Here is a 23,391-nt window from a genome sequence, read left to right as displayed (position 1 = left end):
TCATCATCATCACATTATTTAAGTCTGTATATAGTGCATAAAGTTAGTAGGCCTACGATAAGTTTAAGGTATCTCCTCTCATCTCTGTGCTTTTATCTATGTTTACTTGCATACATTTCACACTACATTGTTTATGAATGAATTGAAATTGAAATTTGAATTGTAAATTGCCAATCAATGGCAGAAAAAAGAAAATGTGCGGACACAAATTTAATCTTTAGCCTTAGTTTGCGAACTCTTTGTTTCCAAGGTGTACGGGCTAAGGGGTAGGCTTATATCCATCTCATCAATCTGTTTCACCTGCAACACAGTCCCATTCAGAACCAGCGATTCCTCCATTAAACCATTAAACCACCTCCGGTGCACGAAGGGCACGTATGGTTCATAAAGATCGCATTTCTGTTGCCTACCCAAACCCCCACATTCGTCCGTAGCGCCGTAAAGCGTCACAAGATGGCTGATAGGGTCACGTGGTGACAAAAGCATTAGGTTCGATAGGGGGCGCCTATGCAAAGGGAATATGTGGTGAAGTTCGAAAACGTACTCTTCCGGGTAGTCCGAACGCTGGATATGAGTCCTGTTTCGATTGAAAAAGAAAATGTCTATCGATGGTATGGAATACCGTCCTAGGCCCCGCCAGTAATAGCTGCGCTCGACGTTGTCACGGTCGTGTAGGCGTATTTTATGATGGGTGCACTGTTTCGGAACAAACCGTTCCTGCTCCTCTATTCTATCAACAATGTCAATCCGATCTTCATACTCAACCAATAAATCCATGTCCAAATCCCAAGGTATGACGTCATGATGCCTCCAGGACCCAAGAAGTGTACCAGAAGTCATGAAATACGTCCATTTGTGTTTCGTCGCCATTTCATCGAAATATTTCAGAAGCCTGAGATATGTTTGACGGTATTTGATTTCGTCCATTGTGTCTGCAAGGTTCTCGCAGACGCCTTTTGGGACGGATGTGTTATTGCTTGGATCGCACAGCGGGGCTTGGAATAACCTGGGAAACTCAAGGACATGTGGTTTCTGGACACTTCCTGCAGAGGAAAAAGAAACAATATGGAGACATTTGAAGGGGTGAGAGCATGTAAGCTTACAGCACATAAAGTGCAATTTGAAAAAAGGGTTAACTGACAAGAGCGGAAAGACGGTGTCACCATCTATTACAACTATCGGTATAGTCTTAGTCATAGAAGTGTACTTTTATATTCCGTCATTCGTGCTCTAAGCCCTTGAAATACAACATCAATGTACAGTTCCTATGATATTTGGCGGCGACACTGTCTATCAGCTCTCCCCAAGAACTGTTTTTTCTTTAAAATGAGACTCGCGTCCTCCGACGACAAAAGGGAAATGGAAAAATACACCATTTGAACACACCATACGTCATTAGAAAAATTATATTTCTTTATCTTGTGCATAAATTGATACTGATCATGACAACTTACTTGATGGGGTTGCCGGTTGCTTCGTCGCAAACGCACAAGGCTTGACATCCCATCGGTTTGTCTGCAACATGCAGAGAGCGATCCCTATCGCCAAGAGGTTCATGACCACCAATAGGAACCAGCCTCTTGATGAGGCGGCAACCGACATCATGTTAGGGCGTCAATGTATCCCTGTTTAGAAAGAAGAGCCTAGTCAGAATCAGGATATACCGGAACTGACAACCAAATAAACTCTACTGTCGTCACTTGCTCTCCAGGTAAGCACGTATTTTTCTTAGGCAAACCGGCAAGCAGGCATGCACTCTCACAAGCTTTTTTGCGTTATACGGTGACATGGGGCGACTTTGAACACCCGGCTACAGATGATTCTCATCACAACTCTTTCTGGGCAGGTACCCATGGTGACGCCAAGTCTGGGGTACATAGCTGGTGGTATCTCCTCGTCTATGTTCAGGGTCGGCTGTTGCCTTGGCTCGTTATGTAACCATGCCGATGTGCTGCGAACAACCGCAAAATTCAGTAGAATTCGAGACTTACCGGATGCCTAGTGGAGTTTCCAGAGAACCGGCGCGTGATCGTATGGCATCCGCATATAGGAGCAATTAATATGCAGCTGTAAGAATGGTTGATAATAATATGACTTTCTTGACATGTATACGATACACCTGTTCGCATCAAAATCTAGAGTGACTCAACCACTCTTTTGATTACTACAGAGTGGCCGGAACTGGCCAATGGTGGTTAGACACTGGCCACCTGAGTGGCGGAGGCTTATACGTAAGGGATAGCCTAATATACCACTAGGCCCCGCGTGGTTCGCTGAGGCGGCCGCTACATATACCGGGGCCTAATTATAAACGATCTTTGGCTACGAATGTTAACGACGCAATTTTTTTTTAACAGTTGGTTTTTCATATTAGTTGTCTGTTTCAGTCATAAATTTCACAACTTTGATTGTTAGTATGATAATGGAGATCCTTTTGTCCTCAATAGCAGCTAGCAGCGATTTAAATCGCTCGTCTGCGCGGCGCCTTATGGGGCGGGTGTCTCAAGGGGGACTATTGGCAGGCGCAGAGGGGCTAATTTGGCCATTTCAGGTGACTAATATACATAGTAAGGGGCCTGGGTCATGTCAGACTCGGCACTAAATATGTTCCTCGTACAACTTTACAAGCGTGAATCTTTTCGACTTACTGAGATGTGAGAGACCCCTATTGGTGTATTTTTGTAACTTTTGCAACTTGCTGTTGCCATGGTTGCCTATATATTGTATATGTCATTAATAACAAGTTTCTCGGATAATGTATCTTGTCCTAGTCAGGGAAGTTGTAAAACGGATCCGGATCTGTGACCGGTTAAACAGAAACTGGTCAGTGCTGCCAGTCTGACTAGATCCTCTTGTCCTAACTTGGGTCAAGACAGAAACTGGTCAGGGTCAATGCAACACCACTGCTAGCTTAGTGAGCTAGGGTCCACACAGATACTGGTTCAGTAACTTGTCAAGTTCTGATCTCTTGGTTGGAATCGTAGAACCTACTTTAGTTATTTTGACAACTTATTGCAGTAACGACTGGATTAAGACATGATAAGTTTATTTCGAGCAATCAACATCGCAATGATGTAAAGTGACCACAGAGTAGGCTAAATGATGTGACCATCACCATAATGACTGGTAACCATGGTTACATGAAATTGCATCTTGAACATCTAATTCTAATCTAATGTACAGAAATTATCAGGAAATCTCCTCCAGAGAATGAAGAATATCTCGCCATAATTTGTTAAAGGTGGAGTACCTGAGAAATTACATTTGCAACCCCCTCGGGACTGACAAGTACTGTTCTTAATAGAGAGGTGTCCTGATAAGAGAGGTCAAATCGAATGGAAACAACCAATTTGGGACCAAAAGCTAGTGTCCTTAATAGAAAGGATGTCCTTAATAGAGAGGTATCTGCAAATGGAGGTTTTACTGTAAATTGTATGTAAACAATGGAGGATTTTAGATGGCTCAGTAGTGCCTCATTAAAGGAAGTGTTTAGTCATGCATAAATTAAGGCCATCGCAAATGATAATAAATTCAGGACTCCTCCTTTAATTTTGTTCCCACACCTGCTGTGGAAAACCGCGAGTATACGGTTTGCGGCTGTGAAATCAAATATGGCAGACCGTGTATAAACGGCTTGCAGGCTTAAAGAGTTAAGGCGAATCATCAGACACTTGTACATGTGTACCACAATTTCCAAGGAGAATCATGGCTTCATATCACGTTGCACAAGCATTATACAGAAGTGGATTGCACTAACAAGATACAAGACAATGGCTGATGAGAATAAAGACTAGTAAATGCCTTCACTGAAAACTTCCGTGTACATTAATACCCTTCTGTACAAAACTGAAGCAAAAGCATTTACTTGTCTTTATTTCTAAGATCCAATTACTCCAAAGTTAGTACTGTAACATCTGGTGGCAATTGAACGCAGAGGTTGATCTACAGTTAGTTGTATAGATGACGTTATCAACAAAAAAACCTTTTTGGACTGCAGATACACATCATAGACCCAATGATACAATTTGTACACCCATTTCGGACTGCAGATATACATCATCTAATCACTTCTACACTAACTGCAATGTAGGCCTAACATAACAATTTGACGAAAATAAAACTTACTTGAAGCAGGCATACATTCCTACTCAGGTTGCGAAATTGAGATGATTGAGACAACATCAAAACCGGACTCAGAATGACAGTATACGCAGATTTAAGAAATTATACAGGGTGTTACAAAAGTACATGACAAGACAGTTGCCACTAGGTCTTACAGTTGCTACTTCAGAGTCTTTTGGATGCAGACCCTTGGCTACTAAAAAGCTGCATGGTACTGAAATAGATGGACATGTATAAAATGTATTCAAGCAAATTTACAATGCATGATTTATATACTTCATGACGTAGACCAAAGCTGGAGAGGTGACTGATGTTTTGCAATGTCAAATTACCATGAAGTCAGCATCAACTTACCAGGAAGTCAACATCGACTTACCATGAAGTCAAGATCAACTTCATGAAGTCAACATCAGCTTACCATGATGTCAACATCAACTTACCATGAAGTCAAGATCAACTTACCATGAAGTCAACATCAACTTACTATGAAGTCAACATCAACTTACTATGAAGTAAACATAGCATGACGTCAACATCAACTTATCTTGAATTAGCTGTGTACCTACAGTTCCAGCTAATAATGCCGAGGAATTCCGATGTCAATGACACACTTGTCAAGCCAGGATCTATAATAATCAGGGACCTGAGGCTGTTATAAAAAAGAAGTTAAAGTCAGCTGGGCTATCGCCCGCACCAGAGCTTATCCCTGATTCCCCAGCATTAAGCAACTAAGAGTATTACTCCCCTGGATAGGATGTTGGTCTATCGCAGGTTAACTTCCTAGGCAAGCCTGGCACCCATTTACTCCTCAGTGGAGAGAGCAGGTAGGGTTAAGTGCCTTGCCGAAGGACACAAAGATGAAACAGTGTTGATCTATCCGAGAACCGAACCTACGACTTCCTGGTTATAAGACTGACTCTCTAACCACTTGTCCACTGATCCCCCACATGAGGCAGGCTCATGAACAAAACTGTTTTTTAAATGACAACATGTATGAACAAAATTTTAAAATGAACTCTCATGGAAATGCCTGTGATTCAGCATGAAACAGAAGTTCACTTTCTGTTCATAGGTGGCTCCAGAGGTATAGTATTTAAAGGAGGGTACATTTATTCACGAAGCGTGTCTTTTAATGACCTCTCCAACTAAATGACGCCGTAAATACAGACATGACACTTGATAAATAAAACAATTACAGGACGATACATCTTACTAGCGACAAAACATATATATATTTTCAGCATTTAGTCAATCAAAACAGTGTTCCTTTAAAAATATACAAGTTGGGTACATGTAAGGCAAGATGGTAGGTACAATTATGGCCTCGGTTTCCATTAATGCTTACAGCCACCTCCTTTTTACACTGTATAGGATATAATTGTACCACTACACCTTAACTTTAAGGAAGAAAGCGCTGAAGGATTTGGATATGACGAACTGAAGGAGACTCCTTGGCCCGACACTGGAGACGGCAGTTGACTTGACAGTGAAACAGTTATGCAACATGACTTGGTTTGCATATGGTAAACCATGAAATGGCTGTAATTTAAAAGTTGGCAAATTTGCTCATTTTCAACTAACGACTCAATCCGCCGCCAAAATTTAAAGAGGTTTTCAATAAGCGTCACACACTTTAAGTTCGTGTTTTTGATAGCGCATTCATGAAAATAAAACGCTCACGAAAATGTCACAGTTTACAGAAACTCAAAGTCACCATGCAAAAAACTAAGGCCTACATTCTACAAGTGAATAATTTGATGATTATGGAGTTGTTACCAAGTGTTTCTGAGACACAAGGCTTGAAATAGAACTTGTAAATAGTGTAGCCAATCAAATTTCCAAGATTTGTTGAAAATTGACGAGCAATTTTGATGGAAATGCACTGAATTCTGTACCTCCATTTGACATGTTTGAACACGCCCAATTAGGCAAAAATGTGCAGGAAACTGCTACTGGCTATCAAGGAACTAAAATTTCTGGCTCTTCACAGTCCTATGAATGAGACTTAAAACCGAGGTTCCTTGTATCTGGTATCTATGCCGGCGCAGGTTAAAGACCCCACCAAGTGAGAAACATGAGTAGTTTGCATGGACTCTTCCTCTGGCCGAAGTTGGCGTCACTAGGCCTGGCCGAAGTCGTAGTCACTAGACCAATACCTTAGTGGCACGCAGAAACGCTCATTCAGCCTTGGAGGAAGAATACTGCTGAATCCAACGCTGAAGAAGATGAAGACTGCTTCATCCCACCACTTATTTCAAACCTTGTTGACGTTGACATATCTAGTTGATGTATCCAACACTTGAACAATGATTCTGTGACCAAAAGTATTTGAAACCACAAAACTCTCTATATGCCTGCGACTTTTCTATAACACTTTGAGCCGTGTTGCAGAATTGTTGGAACTGACTGGTTGAGCAAAAAACATTTTTTGTGTATACAGTGCTGTAGAAGAATTGGTTTGTCAATTCTTCCACAACATTTCTAAACTGTTTTCAAAACGTTTCAAGTAAGTCGAGTCCTGTGCACATTCAATGACATTGTGTAACATTTCTTAAACGTTTAGCTATGTTTTGTTGCACAAATAACTCTGATTTGTTGCAGAAACGTTCTAGAAAGGTCACAGGTGTATACAAGCCCTAAAAATTTGGTCAGTTGCTATGATTTATTGATGGAGTGAGTAAACGGCTTTACACAGAAATTAGACATCTTGCTGAATTAATTAATTTCAATTCTAATCAATATCATCTTGCTACTTCCAACACTCATCAAGAATAATCAGTTCTTGACTGCAAGTGCTAAAAGTGATGACAATATCATTTTGTTAGACTGGTCTAAGTTATGTACAATATGAGTTTTTGACCAACTTTCGCTGTGAAATCAATTTTTAAAACATTTTACTGATAGATTAGTCTTGATTTATTTTTGATTTCACATTTCTGCACTATCAATGAGTTCACAACACAGCCAAGTAGAAAAAATACATCAAACAGTATTTTTACATTTTTTAGTTTTCGGCCAATAGTAGAAAATCAAGTTAATCATTCATCAAATTAATCATTAACGGTCTTTGTGCTGAAGCAAAATGCTTTGGTTAAAATATCTGTTAGTTTTCTGAAATTCAGTCAGTTCGGCACGACTTCGATTCATGCATTTACCAGCACTTGGATCAACAGCATGCAAAACAAGAGTCGCTGTACATTAACGTGGCACAGACACTGACCAATGCACACAATTACAGAATTCAATTTTAACTAACTTCGATCTCCTGTAACATACATGTATTTTCATCAAAACAATTCTTCAGCACATCCATCTGCCGGTTTTTATTCCAGGACAAGGCTATTCATTTAGCATGTTTAGCCTCAATCACCCAGTAGCCTCAAGACACACACACACAAAGCTAGTTAAAATCAATGCCTGGGTCCACAAAACACACAAGGTTGGCATGGGTCTATGTCGAAACCAAACCTGATGAAACCTACCGAGAAAGATCATTCATTGATTTTAGCTCTGCATATGCATGTGTGGCTGATGTGGATGAGTTCAAATGGCGGCAAGTCACGAACTGGGGACCCGACATGAAGGACATGGTTCTTCCGATAAAATCAGGAAACAAGATATGATCGCACCAATGTGAGAGATTTAAGAGGGTTTACATTTAGAAATTTCTCAAAAAATTGCAAAAAAAATTTTTCTCCCCAAAAGAGAGAAAATCAACGCTGTATTCCATTTTCCATTAAACAATACAAGTCAAACAAAGTTGCTCATTACAAATATCTCAAAAAATTATTTTTTAAAAAGAATCGGTTCCAAAATGATGATTTTTTACCATGTTACGTGATGAGTCTCAAGTTCGTGACATGTGACCAAATCAGTTTGTTATGATCAATGGAGATGGGTGTTTCTCTACTGAAATTGAGTCCAGTCCTCCTTAACCCTTTCAAGTGGTACGAACTTTTCCAGGTACAAAGCCGTCTTTCGGGATTGTTGGCTCTTGAAGAAAAATATGTAAACACTTCTCGTTTTGTGCAAGTGGATGGCCTGCAACTCTGAAAATCAGAAAGGGAAGAATTTTAAAGGTCAGATCATACAAGGCCATGCTAATTTAATACCCTGAGTGAACAGTGGGTGAGGAGGCAATTTTTTCTCCATCAATTCGCATGAGGAAACCAGCCCTGTAAAATATTTAGTCGCCCTCCAACTTCAAGCACCCCGCTGATACTACACACAGTGATGATCGGCATATTTACCTTATCTACCTGATGGCCAGCGTAACCAGTGATAACACTCAGTCATGATCACATGATGATGAACCTGGCCCTTACTGTGATGAGGCAAAATTAGAAGTAATTTGGTCGACTACAAGGCAACCAGGATGTGATAGCAAGATCGGTTATGTAACAACATATGTTGACCTCAGCCTTTGGTCGGGCAACTCAGCAGGAGGTTACCTAGCTAAAGTCAATAAACTATTCCTCAGAAACTCTCCCCTCATCAAATATCCATCCCCCCCCCCCCCCCCGGCATCTAAGGCATTTTCCATTAGTTGGTGGGGGATGGTTAGGAGATAATTTTTACAGGGCTGGTTTCCTCATGAAAGGGAAGGAAAAAATATGAAAATAAAAAAAGACTATTCTGAACAACATTATTATACACAGGAAAGGAAGGAAGAATTATAAAGATCAGATTGTAAAAAGCCATGCCACTGCTGGAACAGCAGGCAAGGCGATGCCAGAAATTTAAGAACAAAAGTTTGTTTTGCAATTCTTGGAAAAGATGTTTTCATGATTTATGATGTTTAACAAATACATCTGGGAGTGGGAGCCAATTTACATGTAAGGAGTTTTACTTCAGTTGTAAAAAACCTCAGTTGTAGCTGGGGGAGACTGGCCTCCTTGCCGTTGGCCAGGAAAATGTTTTGTTGAAGCTAGCCCGGGGAGATGTTGTGACAAAGAACATAAATCGGGTTCTACGCACAAACATGGAATGATCTAAGTCTAAGAAGAGGAATAGGAAGAGGAAGAGGAAGAGGAAGAGGAAGAGGAAGAGGAAGAGGAAGAACATCGGTTACAAATATTCACAAAACTTTCATTTATTTATTGATGCATACCGATTGACAAACTGTTCCAATCCCTTTCGTCGCTGCTCAATAAAGTCATCATCAAACATGCTGTCGTCACTCCAAAGGGAGATTTGTCTTTTTAGAGCCTCGCTGGGTAGCTGTGGCACCACAATCTGTGCACAAAATAAACAAAAAACTTGAAAGTCAGAGTTTATATCAGGGCTCGAAATTCATGGATGGTGGCAAATGCCTTCTTGCCTTTGTGGTGCCCTTGTAATTCCTTCCTTATCAAGCTCAAAGGCAACTTTTTCTTCATTATCAAAAGTTCCATTTGAACTTGAAGTATGTCCTTTTTCTCAAAACTGACAGAAGTGATTTTTTTACAAAAACTGCTGTGCCCGTTTGACACAAATTTTGAGGCCTAAACTTGTCATTCTGTTGTCATTGGACAGAAACGTTGAATTAAACTGAGCCTCCAATGTCTTGGACACCAGGCCACTACAGGCTGATGACATAACTCTCATAACAACCAGTGTCCCACCACTGTTTGTCCCAGAAGTGCTCAAATCTGTACATGTTTTCTACAACTTCTGGGAACAGTTGTCCCCGCATCCACTTCAGCACTGCTCTTAGTGGTCACTTATTGGAGAAAACATATCTACATGTACCCACCTTGCTATCTCGATCTAATTCATTTCGTAACCATTTAAATTCACTAAATCGTCTTCGTACTGTGGACTCTTTCAGCTTAAATACAGGTAAATTTGTCTGAAAAAAAGACGTACACAAATCAATTGAGGCAAGTCAGTGACTCTGAAAGTTAGTTTAAAATCCACACCCCTTTCAAAAAAAGGGTCACACACAGTGGCTTATGGCATTGTTCGAAGTCTGCTTAGGCCTTCTGATGAGTTCTCAGACTCAGCGTGCGCATTTGATTTGTTTTGGCTCGGACTAGTCTTTGATGAAAAGGCCTAGCCTGGCCTCTATAGCATTGATCATGCGACTGAAATTTGTTACATCACGTCCCCCTGGCCTTACTCAGTTTCTCAGTCGAGTGGCATGATTATAAGTTTGCAGCTGAGGGCGATGACAATTTTTTGCATGAGGTTAGAATGAAGTCATTTTTCAATATAAAAACTTAAGATATCCTACGATTCTAGGGCTATCTATCAAGTGACGTCATGACATGACAATTGTCGAATTGACATACGTCGTCCAGTGTGTCGTATGCCTAAGCCTAAGGACATCTCAATCAAGCATTGCATTGTACGCTGTATTCATGCATGCATGCATGCATGTACATGCCTCATACATGTTATCTTTTATCCATACTTGTTACCACACAAATACTGTACTGTACAGTGCAGTGCATAGATATAGGCCTACATTTTCGTGTACATTCTACACTTCCGTCTTCAGACTTTGTTGTTGTGATGTGGTGATCTTCTTACTCGCATTCTGACTTCATAGTCAGTATATCTTTTCTTGCCAACTCCTTGTATTTGTGGATTAACCACGTCTATTTCTAGAAAATTGGCCGGCAACCCATATGCATCTTCTAAAGTTTGTTTTTTGTTGGCTTGTATTCTTGCAGTGGCATTTTGGCTGGTTGGAGCAGTCGCCATCTTGCCGTCTTTAGATTACTCCTACTACACCACTTTTGGTGACATCATCTATTCATGTGGCAAAGTTCGAAGAGCGGGAAATTCAAATTCATTTGACGCGCCAAAGCTGACAGAAAAACATTTCTGCCCACTGCATCCCAACATTCGTTAGGCAGGTTTCGCAAACATTACGTCTTACGAAGAGCTTCGAACACCGAAGTACGAAGTATGTATAGCACATGGCTTGATCACACGACAGACCTTCGTCTTTCGTACTTGGTCGTTCATACTAGGGGGTTGCGAAATCTGCCCAACGACAGACCTTAGGTCTCGTTAGGGAGTTTTTCCCAAATGTACGCGATGATGACGTGCCCCATTAACAGGACGTAACATCTATTTTAAAATGCGTTTCCAAAGTGAATGCATGAGGACAACCCATTTGTGTCGTATATCACTGGAAACGCCCGATTCCCCTGATTCTGCAGGATGTTAAATCGGGCATTTTATTTCTTTAAATAAATCATTAGCGTCGCATTTACTCCTAGCTCTGTTCATCATCCCAAATGGCAATATTGCCAATTGGGCCGGACAATCACGAAAAACCCCAAATATTATACATTTCTTCCTGAATAATTCTTACAGAGACCATTCTCCCATGAAAGACAGTTGCTTACGCTACACAAAAATCAAAAAAAATTCGAGGGTCAACCATTGAACTTTTGAGATATGTTGAATTTTGCACAAATCAGCGAAAAACGCACCAACTGGCACTGGACGGCATTTCAATACGGGGCCGACGCACATCCCAAGTTCAGTGTACACATACGTCAGCAACAACAGTATAAATGCGTAGTTTCTTGTTAGTCGTCTATTGAGTAGCGCTCTAGGTTTCAGAAACTCCAAAAAAACATGTCTTTGCCAAAACAACTGCTGAATCAACGCTGACATACTGTAAGGACCGAGAAATCAGTGATTTTAGGAACTACGGTTAGGGCTTGGCCGCGCATGAATAACAAAAAAAACTCCCTAATGAGACCTTAGAGTAACCAGACTAGTCTGGTTTCTCTCATTTTCGAGGATGCCAGAGACTACAAACTCAACCACCTGCTTTAACAGAGTTTCTTGATTATAACGGGAGGAATTCACGTAAGATGAAGAATAATGACGGTAATATACCGGTCTGGTGCATTTCTGAACCATCGGAGTTAATCAGTTCGTCACCTCCCATCATTGGTGTAACGGAGTCCGGGTCGGTGCAGTGGATCCAAGGCTTGTGGGTAAAGATGGTCTGGCGTGAATTTTTCGTCAACGGGCGCTCCATATACGTCATCACAAACGCGTGGTAATAAAACCAATGAGTGTTAATTACCGGTGTGATTATTAGGTTTTGAAGAAATCCATGTTTAGATGTAAAAAGGATATTCGATTATCTACTAATTAGCGATGACTATATAGTTTCTTAATGATGGGACGCACATGTTTTTCTCCCCGACTTTGTACACAACATTTGATGACGTAGTAAATATGTACAGACAAAATATTCGTGTTCTAAAATGACAGAATTGCGGTCTGCATTGAAAAAGCACGAATATAACTCCGTTTTTCGTGAGTTCTCTGAACCAAACATTAAACTCAGCTATATATATATATTCTTTTGTATTTATGCCTTTTTGAGAGCAGAAGATTGAGGTGTGATGTTGTTTCTGTCTCTTATTTTGAATGCATTTTGTTGCGAATATTTTTGTACTTTTTTGTTATTATGCCGGTGATGTACAGTCGGATATGTGTGTGTACAAAATGTACAGCAGTAGGTTATGCCAATACTATGCTGTATGCATAGGACTTGTGTATGGGTTGTAGTTGTTTGCTATGACATCCCAGTATCTATCCATCCTGTTCTTCACTCTTGCCCGTCTGAAGGATTCACTGCTGCCACTTACTTGTAAAATGTAATGGCAATGCTCTTAACCTGAATGAACCGACGAACCGTCCAGAGGCAGAGTCGGAGACAGAGGTAGTACATATGCCACAAACTCGAATAATAGCTGTTTTATTATTCATATTGATAGAATTTGCAAGTCGGCTGGTCGGCCAGGTAGTTTTTGTTTGAAAACCAGGGCTCCACTGTTTTTCCTGGCTCCACTGAATGGGGGCTAAAGATCTCCCGCACGGTATGCTGCTTTGACAGGTACAACCACCATTGCCAGCTTTTTCCGTTGAAATACATTTTGAATTCACTTTCCAATTTCAGTAACAACCCCCTGACAACATGACGACCCTAAAGATAACTGGACTTGATGGGTTGATGAGTGTGAGCTCATTCTTTGAGCTTGGGGAATTGGAGAGCGTGATAGATGTGCTGGCCTTGTATCGATGTAAGGCATGTGGCTTTTCCAGCCCCCTTCTTGACAGCCTGTCTGAGCACATCACAAATGGCTGTGCTCCGGAGGAGATGAAACCACTGGTGGAAGAGGGGGGCACTAACAAGGAAGAGGTAATGATTCAGGGTTTATGTATAGTGTTCAGAGTTCTCCACAGGGTTTTCTCAAGGTAGGGTGGTAGGCTTGACGCAAGGGCCCAACGCGCCGCGTAGCGGCAAAAAAGCGAAGCTGGCGAAACATTTATAACGGGTCACCGTCACTTATTATTGGACTTATAGCGCATTTACGGGGTTGCAACTATTTTGCTTTATAGTGTCGCCAGGAAAGAAAAGCATGCGACCTAACGCCGATCTATTTGTATAAAGTGATAATTGGAAGGTATATAGTAGGAAATATCAATAAAATAATCATTCCATGTCGTCTTTTGAGGGCATTTTTGATTGTAAAAAATATATGTGTACGTCACCGTAGTCTCTGCAATGATAATTTTATCAGAGCAGTCTCGCGCAAGTAGAAGTTCTTTACCTATTAGTTCTTCACTTATTAGTCTCAACGTCTGGCGCAAAGCCAGACGTTTTCCATTACGATTTCACTACGATGTTTGACAAGAAGGAGCAGTGCGCGAGATATGCTAATGAGCAGACTTCCCTCGCTTGAGTTTCTGAAGAATGTTCCATATCGCGCTACACTGCTGATTATGACAGGCGTGCAACGGTAGGTATCTGCTCCCCAACTTCCACCCTAATACGGTACAATAAGTTACCATTTGATGGGAATGGGACAATGCCCTCACTGTGTATGGAGTCATAGGGATAAGAAGACATTATTCATTAGTGTTGGTACAAGTGATTTTGCCCAAAAAGCATGCGCATTCAAAAAACAAAATATGCAAGGTATCACGTACATGACCATGACGACGTGCAGAAAGTGCACTGGCCAGTGCATACCCTATGGCTATGTACTAGTAAACATGGTAAACATGAACAACATCATTATTCATCGGCAGTTCACTTTACTCCGAGCTTTTCCTGAAACATATAGCCATGATGATTAGGCCTACCATGTACCATGACCAATAACAGCACTAGATCATGTAGATGTCAACAAACAAGTTCACATGAACCGTATAATCCCGCATGGCGCATGTGGGGCATGCGTCTAAACCAAAGCCCCAAAATCACTTGTTTTGGTCTATTTCACTTGTGTTTCCCCCGTCTCCCAGTCCATAATACATTTACAGTTTACAATCCCCGATCATGGCCCAACAAAAGGTCATCGGTTGACTAAAGGAACACAACTGTTCAATGGATTTATAGTTGAATGCGATCAAACTACGTCTTTTCAATCGTGGATTGTAAATTTAACCCCATGGGCCTAGGGAAGGCCCTATAACAATACTTTTGACACAGTTATTATCTCCGCTGCCTCCACCATGTTACACACAGTGCTCACTGCTGATTCTAAAATGCGCCACCTAGTCAAAACAGGACATATGTTCTTCTAGGAATAGATCTCTTTCCAATATTTCGTCATTCCACTATCGTCATCACCTCATCATACTTTCATTGACATTACAGGCACACATCCACAGAGCACTCTTCAAATCATCTACACAGTGGTTATCCAACTAGGATTATAAAGGTAATTTCTTAGCCCCGCACAGTGGGTTTCAGTCTTGATAAAGGGGCACTATTGCTAGCAGCTAGGTAGGCAAGATAAAGTTAGCCGAAGTAGTCGATAGGGGTCTCTCACCCCTCAAAGTCCGTCACAACTATTCAAGCTTGTACAAGGAATACATGCAGCGCTGACTCTAACAAGACCCAATGGGAATGTCGCACAGTCATCTGTCAAAAACAAGACCTATGTTGCAGTATGATCTCTTGCCAATATTTAATAATTGCACTATCGTCATCACCTCATCATACTTCATTGACATTACAGGCACACATTGACATAGACCACTGTTGCAATCAACGACACAGTCGCTATCCAAGTAGCATTATAGAGGTAATTATCATTATCATTCATACCTCATTAGCATGTGAACCAATCACGTCGCGTCCTTTGCGATCACGGCAAAGCCTCATGGAATAATGTCTTTCACCGTTGAATAATTTTTCATATTCCATGCCTACAACTTCAATTTCTTCATATTCCATGGCTAGAAGTTCAATACTAATATAATATCCAAGATAAAGTTACAAGAAGTAGTCAATAGGGGTCTCTCACCTCTCACTGTATGTCCACACTATTCACGCTTGTATGAGGAATACATTCAATGCTGAATCTAACAACACCCAGTGCCCTTACTCTGTATATTAGTCACTGGAAGATGGCCCATTTCACTCCTTGCTTCTACTTCAACTATAGTCTCATTGCAAACGCCTCAGTTCTATGATATCACATTCACTTTCAGCTGTCATGCAACGCAACAACTGTGCTATCTGCCATCGCACATCAACGAAGAAGTGCAGCCGCCCACATTCCACCTCACGTCTGTCCGACCAGCTGCAATCCTCGAGGACGCCCCACTGTACCACGATTTCACTACGATGTTTGACAAGAAGGAGCAGTGCGCGAGATAGGCTAATGAGCAGACTTCCCTCGCTTGAGTTTCGGAAGAATGTTCCATATCGCGCTAAGCTGACCACTGCTGACCATGACAGGCGTGCATTGGACTGGTACAGGTTGGAACTGAACATTGAATATGCTGGTGGTGACGCTTTCTGATGAGAAGTTGGTCGTGACTGATGCAGTATCCTTGGACTTGTCCACAGCATCGTTCAATCATTGCTCTCTGAGCTGCCTTGATTCTGTACTTACCCAAATACTAAGACCAAATGCCTGTTGACTGTGCTTTAAGAGAGACTGGCGCCATGCCTAGAGATATGACTGACCCCTATTGGCAAATTTGTATGACTTTATCTTGCCTACCTAGCTGCTGCCTATAGTCTCCCTTTAACTGCGGAACACTTCAAAGTCAATAAAATGCCATGTTCCACCTTTTAATGTGTTCAGACCGCCATTTTCAAAATAATCAAGTCAGGACACTGCCTTCTAGTCTCATAATAAATTGTGCTTTCCTCAATAATAACATTTCTTCTTCTTCAATGCTTTCATCATTCCAAACTTCTCCTCCTCTGACTTTTACAGGGGTACAGTCATGGCAATCAAAACCCAAATACTGAGACCAAATGCCTGTTGACTGTGCTTTAAGAGAGACTGGCGCCATGCCTAGTCTCTCTTAAAGCACAGTCAACAGACACCAACCCCCTCAGACTCAGAAACCACAAACGCCCAACCCTTCCTGCTACCTTAATACTTCTGGATATTCAAGAAGTTTTGCCAGTGTGCAACACGAGGTAGGGTGGCTGGCAATTTAATGTAGGGTGGCCCTTTAGAAACCCTTTATAAAACTCTAGAGCAAGGTAGGGCGGCTACTTCCAAGGTAGGGTGGTAAGCTGCCAAGGTAGGGTGGGCCGCCCTGACAAATAGCCTTGTGGAGAACACCGAGTGTTAAGGGTGAATTCATTTCAGTTAAAGAATATATGAAAGAAAAGGTTACCATGCAATGAGTTACGAACAGGTCTCAAACCATCAACCTACTAGTTTTAAAGGTAACAAGGCAGGTGCCTTCAAGTGTTAGTAGATTGGAGATTTGTCACTTATGGCTCAGGTAAACCCCATATCAAACAATATCAAATGCACTTTTTCGCTTTCAGACTCTTCAATCTAACCCAGCTATGGAAACTGATGCAGCTCAAATGGCAGAGACAGTACTTAGCGAGCCAGGACAAGTTATACAGGAGGGTGTAGAAGAGGAACAAGAGGTACTTGTAATATATAAAGAAGTCACTTGGCAGGGGCAAGGGGTTCCAGTTGGTTGTCGATGAGCTCTGTCAAGTACTAATATAATAAAAATGTTCACTGTACAGGCGTGAACAGTGTTGAAAAATGTACTGTGGTACATGTAGTAGAGACATCGCCTGTTAGCAGTTGACATGCAACGTTTGATTGCTTTTGCCACTAACTTTCGACTGTGCAATAGTACTAAGTAACGCTAATAACTAAATTTATCGTAAAGCAAAAGCAGAGCTGTTAATAAATCTTTGGTGGTGTTGGCATTTTCGATCCTCTTGAGGTCGGCTGGAGTATTCATGTTGTCCTTAAATAGACTGTGACATCAGTTCAGTCACATGGCACTTGGGTCCTCAAAAAGTGTTTCTGGATTTTTTTTCAGTAGTTGCATAAAGCACTGCTATATCCCATGGTGAGCAACATTTTTGAAGCACCCTGTGAACTTATTTTGATCATACAAATTCAAAGCATGTAAAATATTTTTTCTAGGGATCGGAATCTCCGTTCGAAGATTTCCGCTGCGGTTTCTGCCCTGAGCGGTTTGAGGAATACGAAGATCTCACCTCCCACCAGAGCAACCATATTCAGGCTTATCAGGAGCGGAGACACTCAGCGCCATCTACCAGTACACGCCCTCGACGTCAGCGACGGGAGACGAAGAACAAGCCTATGCCATGTCCGCTCTGCCCTCTTGACTTCGTCTCCGGAATTGATGAGCTTCAGCTACACTTTACCTGCCATGTCTTAGGTAAGACGGATTGAATAAAGCAAAAATGCAAAAGCAATTGCAAAGGCCATCTCGTGGACACTGATGAAAGTCCTGGTGTAGTCGTACAAGTGTTTAAGGTGTCATTTGATTACAGTTGAGTTGTTTCGTTTGTCTTTGCAGGACGGAAGGGTTTCCTCTGTGCGTACTGTGACAGGCCTGCCAAGAGCTGGATAAAGATGCTAGACCATTTGAACAGCAGCCATCTTCTCGCCAAGACGGAACAGCGGCGGATAAAACCGGAAGACAATCTTCGCGATGAAGTAGATTTTGAGGAACAGGTGGCAGCACTGTCTAAAATTACGGGACAAGGTGATGGGAATGCAGCGACTGAAATTTCTGAGTGTGGCAAAATCGGTGATTCTGGTGCATTTAAGAAACTGACTGTTACTGCTAAAGAGGTTTGCGAGAAGGTTGATTTGCCATTCAACATCACACAAAAGCGGCAAATCTGTCGTAAGATTTACACGCTTGGAGATGTAAAGCGTGGACGTGGCAGGCCACGCAAACATTCGGTGCGAATCAAGGAGGTGGCGATACCCATTGTACCTGAGGGGGGTGAGATTGAAGTTTCTGACGATGATTTTGAAACTGATCTTACTGAACCAGTCCCAGTTCAGGATAGCTTTGAGAATGAGCCAATGGACATCGATAGTTCGGTAAATCCTGATGAAGATGTACCTGCCATGTCAGATGAAACAGTTCCGGTTTACACTGGCACTGTATGTTCTTCAGGTGAAATAGGACGGTTATTCGAAGCAGTTGAAATAGCAATCCAACAAGATAACAAAGGTGTAGTTTTGATTCCAAATTCAGAGAACCGGAATGACAGTCATATTCAGGTCGTGCGTGCATCCAAGGAACTTTCTGAAAGCGAGACTAACATTCAAATGTTGAAATCTGAGTCTCGGTCTACTGATCCAGAAAATATTAGAACTGCTGAAAATGTAGAGTCTCTTGAGAAAACTAACGGGGTAAATCCTAACAATGATGACCCTGATCATGTCCTCTCTACAAGAGACAACAAATTTCCAATGAAAAAGAAACCTGCTAAGCCTATCATACAGACATTCTTTCTGTATCCCAAACCTGGAGGTGGCTTTTCCTCTAAACCAGTCGTGTCTGAATCTAGTAATGCAGAAACGTTGTTGGCTAAACGGAATGATCGTGATCCTGGTACTTGTGTCGGTTCCTCGAAGGAGTCCACGAGTGGAGAAGATCTTGTCAGGGAGGATAACGATGAAAATTATGAGAATATTTCAACTGCTGCTAGAGATGTCGTGAAAGATAAAGGAGAAAGTGGTACTCTTGAGGAGTGTTCAGCTGAGGCAAAGCCAAAAGGAATATCTTCATTCTGTCCACGCTGCGTCCTGACCAAGGGATCTCTTGCTGAGATAAGGCTCCATACTTCATCCCATATGGAAGGTGAGTGATCACAGAGGGACTTAGTAGACCACAGCAGGACTCACAGAGGGCAGTCATTTTCCAAAATATGAGCTCTTAGTCAGTTTAGGATTTTTCCAAACGACCCTTCCTCTGGTTATGCCTTTACACCGTCAAGACAAGTAGCCCATGAACCAAAACAGTTAAGGGGTAACTCGTGTCAAATTTCACCATATAATGTTTTAGCTGTTTTTGACAAATGACTACGTCACTTTCTCATAAATCGGTAAGGTTTTCGAATCGAAATGCACATTTTCTAGAAATTAATGGTTTAATCCCGCCCGGACGGCTCGCTTCGATGCCGTTTTCGTTGATGACGTCACAACATGAACATTTTCGCGGTCGCGGTGGTTTACATTCAGCGATTTTATAATAAATCTAACCAAAAATGGAAAATTTGAGCTTTACACTTGTGATCAACAATTAAAAACGGACGTATTTCCGCGAAGTTGTAAATCACATCATATAGTATCACTTTAAAATGAAATTTTGTTAAAGTGTTGGTAAAAATTTTTGTTCTATCAAATACGATGATAGCTCGGCCTAATTCTGTTTTAAAACTTCCAGACACGGACGACCACCAATGCGGTATCTGCAGTGGTATGTTCGAGGAAGACACGACCTACGCAACCTGGGACCGCCTCAAAGAGCACTATGAAAAATGCCACAAGGAGAAAGTAGTATGGGTTTCTGCGTTGAAGAAAAAAGTCCCAGCAACCCTGGCTGTCGGTGGTAAAAAGCGCAAGAGACCGTACAGATGTAATCGGTGTTCGACAATCCATTTGCGTAGTCTTGAAGAGGTGGAGATTCATGATTCTTGTCATGTAGAAGGTATGTTCACTGGATTGAGAATTGTTGTTTTAACCTCAACCTGATAACTGGCGATCGTCAATGAAGTGGTGATCCAGTTATCTTCAATGAAGTGGGGATCCAGTGCCTGATGCAAATTTCTACTTAAATATGGTACCTACAGATAATGCTTCACATCTAGATGTCTTCACTGCATGGATGTGAAAAAATCTATGTCACCCCAAGTGTGGACAGTGGAACTTCCCACAGCAGACGCCTCTCTATCAAGGACAACCTCCCTATCATGACACTAGCTTTGATCTCCAATTGATTGTTTCCATTTCATTTGACATTTGAGATATCCTGTGGTATATCACTTTCCCTTCAAGAAGGTTTGTTCCTTTCCAGGGAAAGAGCGCCTGTTCCGTTGCCCCAGCTGTAGCAAGGAGACGACGGCCTGGCATGCGATGGTTACCCACCTCATGGATCACAACGGTGGCAAGAGCTTCAAATGGCAGAATCTACCAGAGTTTAGGTGAGTACGGATAGTCATCACTCAGTGACTCCTGTAGGAGGAAACTGGAGACCCCGGAGGTAACCTATACACTGTCAAAGAGAGTCACCCTCTCTGCCATAGGATCAGATACCAGGGGCATGCTGACGGAGAATCAAACCTTGGACATCAGAGGTGACAGGTGCTGATGTTTCCAATGCACCACTCTGACCGCCCAGGGTGGCATAAACAGCGCATGAATCTGTCTCTGCAATATCATTGTCGGGAGTCAGTTGTGCTTATTTACAGGTGCAATGCCGTCATCAATAATTAGGGTTCGGGTCATGCGCGAGAACGATTTGGAGAAGTGTGTCCACTCGGTTAAATAACCCTGGGTTTGTTCTCGTTTTGGTTTGTGCTTATCTCGTCATGTTCTCTTCTTGAATTCTTTCTCCAGATGCCATATCTGTGGTAAAGTGAAAAAGACCAAGACGCAGCTGAACATCCACATCAATCGTGGTCACTTCAGAGAGCCACGCCAATGTAGCTCTTGTGAGAAGACGTTTACGAATTGGTCCAGTTGGCGGCGTCACGAGGATATAGAGCACAGCACTGCGGGCGCTTTCAAGTGAGTATTTCTTAGCAAAAATCTGAACAAACTGAAGATGAAGCAGTCACAGATTGGCAGCGGTTTCCGTTTTTGCCTACATTCATTTTAGCTCCGCCCTCGCAGGGTTTGGAGAGACAACAAATACCACCAGTTCTGTATCATTTTCTGGCTTAAACGTGGACGGTTTTTAAAAACGATTAACCCTCGTACACTTCTTGTGGAATTTCAGGTGTGACCAATGTTCCTTTGTTGCCAGTCATTCCATCGCTCTGCGAAACCATATGAAATTCCACGACGGGAAGGCATACCAGTGTTCAGAATGCAGCTACCGAACATGGAATGGCTACACGTTAAAATCCCACAAGAAACTCGTTCACCATTACAACGGGGAACGCGTCCCTTGTAATCTCTGCGGCAAAGCGCTGAAGACGAAAGCGAGCTTGATGGTCCACAAAAAGCGTAAACATGAAAAACAAACGTTGGTGAGGTGTTCACATTGTGAATTTGTTACGACGAATAATACGTATTTGAAAGCTCATGTCGCAAAGAAACATGCTCCGAAGCCGTATCAGTGTGAGGTGTGTCCGTACGGGACGATGACGGAAGATGTACTGCAGTCCCACATGAAAATGCACACGGAGAATCGACCTTACGTATGTCCCTATACAAGGTGCTACTTTCGTGCAAGGGACCAAAAAACCTTGGCATCTCACATTAAGAATTCTCACACTGATGACGGTTCTTCACGTCGGTTTCCATGTTCTCAATGCAATCGCCGGTTTAAGACTATTACGATGTTGAAAAATCACATGCCGTTGCATACAGGAGAGAAACCACACAAGTGCAGCCTGTGCAACTTTCGGGGAAAGCACAGGAGTACCGTTCACAGACATATCAAGACGATTCATTGCGACATGTATAAAAAAGCTTGCCCTGTCCCACAAGTGATTGAACAAAGAGAAGACGTTGAGACAATCTATATTGAAGTACCGCAGGAGATGGAGGCAGGTTTTGTTGTGAATGAAACGCAACCTGTCCTCGACGAGGTGACGTCACAACAAGTTGCGAGCATCGTCGCGTTTGAAAACACAGGTGGTCAGCAAATTCAAATTGGTTCTGAACAGGTTACTGGGATGAACCTGCAGAGTCGGATCGTTCCTACGGTAGTTCATGAACACGATGTAGAGGGAGCTGATATGGCGGTCCCTGCCGATCAGATACATGAGGTGATTGTGGAGTCTCAGGTGGCGTCCTCTGATGTTGAACTTCTGAAACATCTGATGGAGTTAGCATCGACAAATCCAAGTCTAAATGTCTAAAGAACTTGAGACAATGCATTGAACAGGCACTGTTTAGGGCATTTTCTAATGCAATTTTCCTTCTTGCAAGCAGCTGACCTGCAATGAGGAATCTGCAGAAGTAATAATCTAAAATATGACCTAAAATATGACCGCTTCATTGTTGAAAATGGGCTTCACATACCACATGCTGAACTGGTCGTTTAAAACCGAGAATAAAGTAATCAAAAAAAACCAAGAGCTATAATTGGCACAAAGGTTACCCGGTTCACAGATACAGCCCGTTGAATAACGTATGATATCTACTGGTGTACTCGTATTTGTGTGGCCCATCCGATAAAACAGTTAACTTGCAATGTACGATATTCTTTTGTATGCCAGCTCATTAAAATATTTGTTTTCTCAATCAAATATTGTTTATAAAATGTAAAATGTGTAATGTAAATAATGAAGTATAAAATGTATAATGTAATAAATAAGAAAGTACCTCATTGACATGGTCTATATTTTGAAAGGTTAAAATGATTACCGGCCATTACTGTAAACTCACTCAGGAGCTGTCCGGCTGGACCTGTCTTGATATTCTTGTCCCCTACTGTAAACTCACCTGGCCAGGAGCTGTTTGAACCTTCAGATGGCAGCACCTGCTGGATACATCATTTGTATAGGCTGCCCCCCCCCCCCCCCCCCCACTGTAAACTAACATTGGAGCTGTCTGAACCTTTAATGTGGCAGCACCAGTGGGACCTATCCTACATGTAGGCCCCAACTGTAAACTCTCCCCTTCATCTCTTGATCTTAATACCATTAGGCTCCGCGTGGTGGCGCTGAGGCTGCCGTGGCCTAATTAGACCATATCCACAACTCCGTGGATATGGTCTATTGTTTTTACTGAGCCGATCGCCAGGACCGGAGGGATGTGGTTTTCGACACGTATCTCCGAAACTGCCGCACGGAACGACCTG

At 42.1% G+C, this 23,391-nt stretch overlaps 3 protein-coding genes across 4 annotated transcripts; 1 reads left to right on the top strand and 2 right to left on the bottom strand.

Moving 5' to 3' along the window:
• Positions 1 to 210: 210 nt before the first annotated feature.
• LOC135488594 (uncharacterized) lies at positions 211 to 1,602 on the bottom strand. Its single transcript, XM_064773238.1, has 2 exons — positions 1,455 to 1,602; positions 211 to 1,043 (listed from the first exon to the last, which is right to left on the bottom strand). The coding sequence occupies exons 1-2, from the start codon at positions 1,600 to 1,602 to the stop codon at positions 211 to 213; spliced, it is 981 nt and encodes a 326-aa protein (XP_064629308.1).
• Positions 1,603 to 3,029: 1,427 nt separating this feature from the next.
• On the bottom strand, positions 3,030 to 10,810 carry LOC135487552 (sorting nexin-12-like). The gene is made up of 4 exons (XM_064771337.1): positions 10,636 to 10,810; positions 9,857 to 9,952; positions 9,233 to 9,357; positions 3,030 to 8,171 (listed from the first exon to the last, which is right to left on the bottom strand). Exons 1-4 carry the CDS (start codon positions 10,807 to 10,809, stop codon positions 8,063 to 8,065), a joined length of 504 nt encoding a protein of 167 aa, XP_064627407.1. The 5' UTR covers position 10,810; the 3' UTR covers positions 3,030 to 8,062.
• Positions 10,811 to 12,337: 1,527 nt separating this feature from the next.
• LOC135488672 (uncharacterized) lies at positions 12,338 to 22,911 on the top strand. Of its 2 annotated transcripts, none has more exons than XM_064773335.1 (9): positions 12,338 to 12,393; positions 13,040 to 13,282; positions 16,892 to 16,999; positions 17,517 to 17,775; positions 17,917 to 19,218; positions 19,804 to 20,067; positions 20,434 to 20,560; positions 20,976 to 21,146; positions 21,358 to 22,911. In XM_064773335.1, the coding sequence occupies exons 2-9, from the start codon at positions 13,058 to 13,060 to the stop codon at positions 22,445 to 22,447; spliced, it is 3,546 nt and encodes a 1,181-aa protein (XP_064629405.1). In that variant the 5' UTR covers positions 12,338 to 12,393; positions 13,040 to 13,057; the 3' UTR covers positions 22,448 to 22,911. The 2 variants fall into 2 exon arrangements, with proteins under 2 accessions (XP_064629405.1, XP_064629404.1); XM_064773334.1 differs by having other exon boundaries at positions 12,345 to 12,477.
• The last annotated feature ends 480 nt before the right edge of the window (positions 22,912 to 23,391 follow it).

The sequence above is a fragment of the Lineus longissimus genome, chromosome 5, assembly GCF_910592395.1.
Source record: "Lineus longissimus chromosome 5, tnLinLong1.2, whole genome shotgun sequence".
Lineage (NCBI taxonomy): Eukaryota > Metazoa > Nemertea > Pilidiophora > Heteronemertea > Lineidae > Lineus > Lineus longissimus.
The sequence above is the reverse complement of the archived record's forward strand: the minus strand, read 5'-3'. Positions and strand labels throughout refer to the sequence as shown.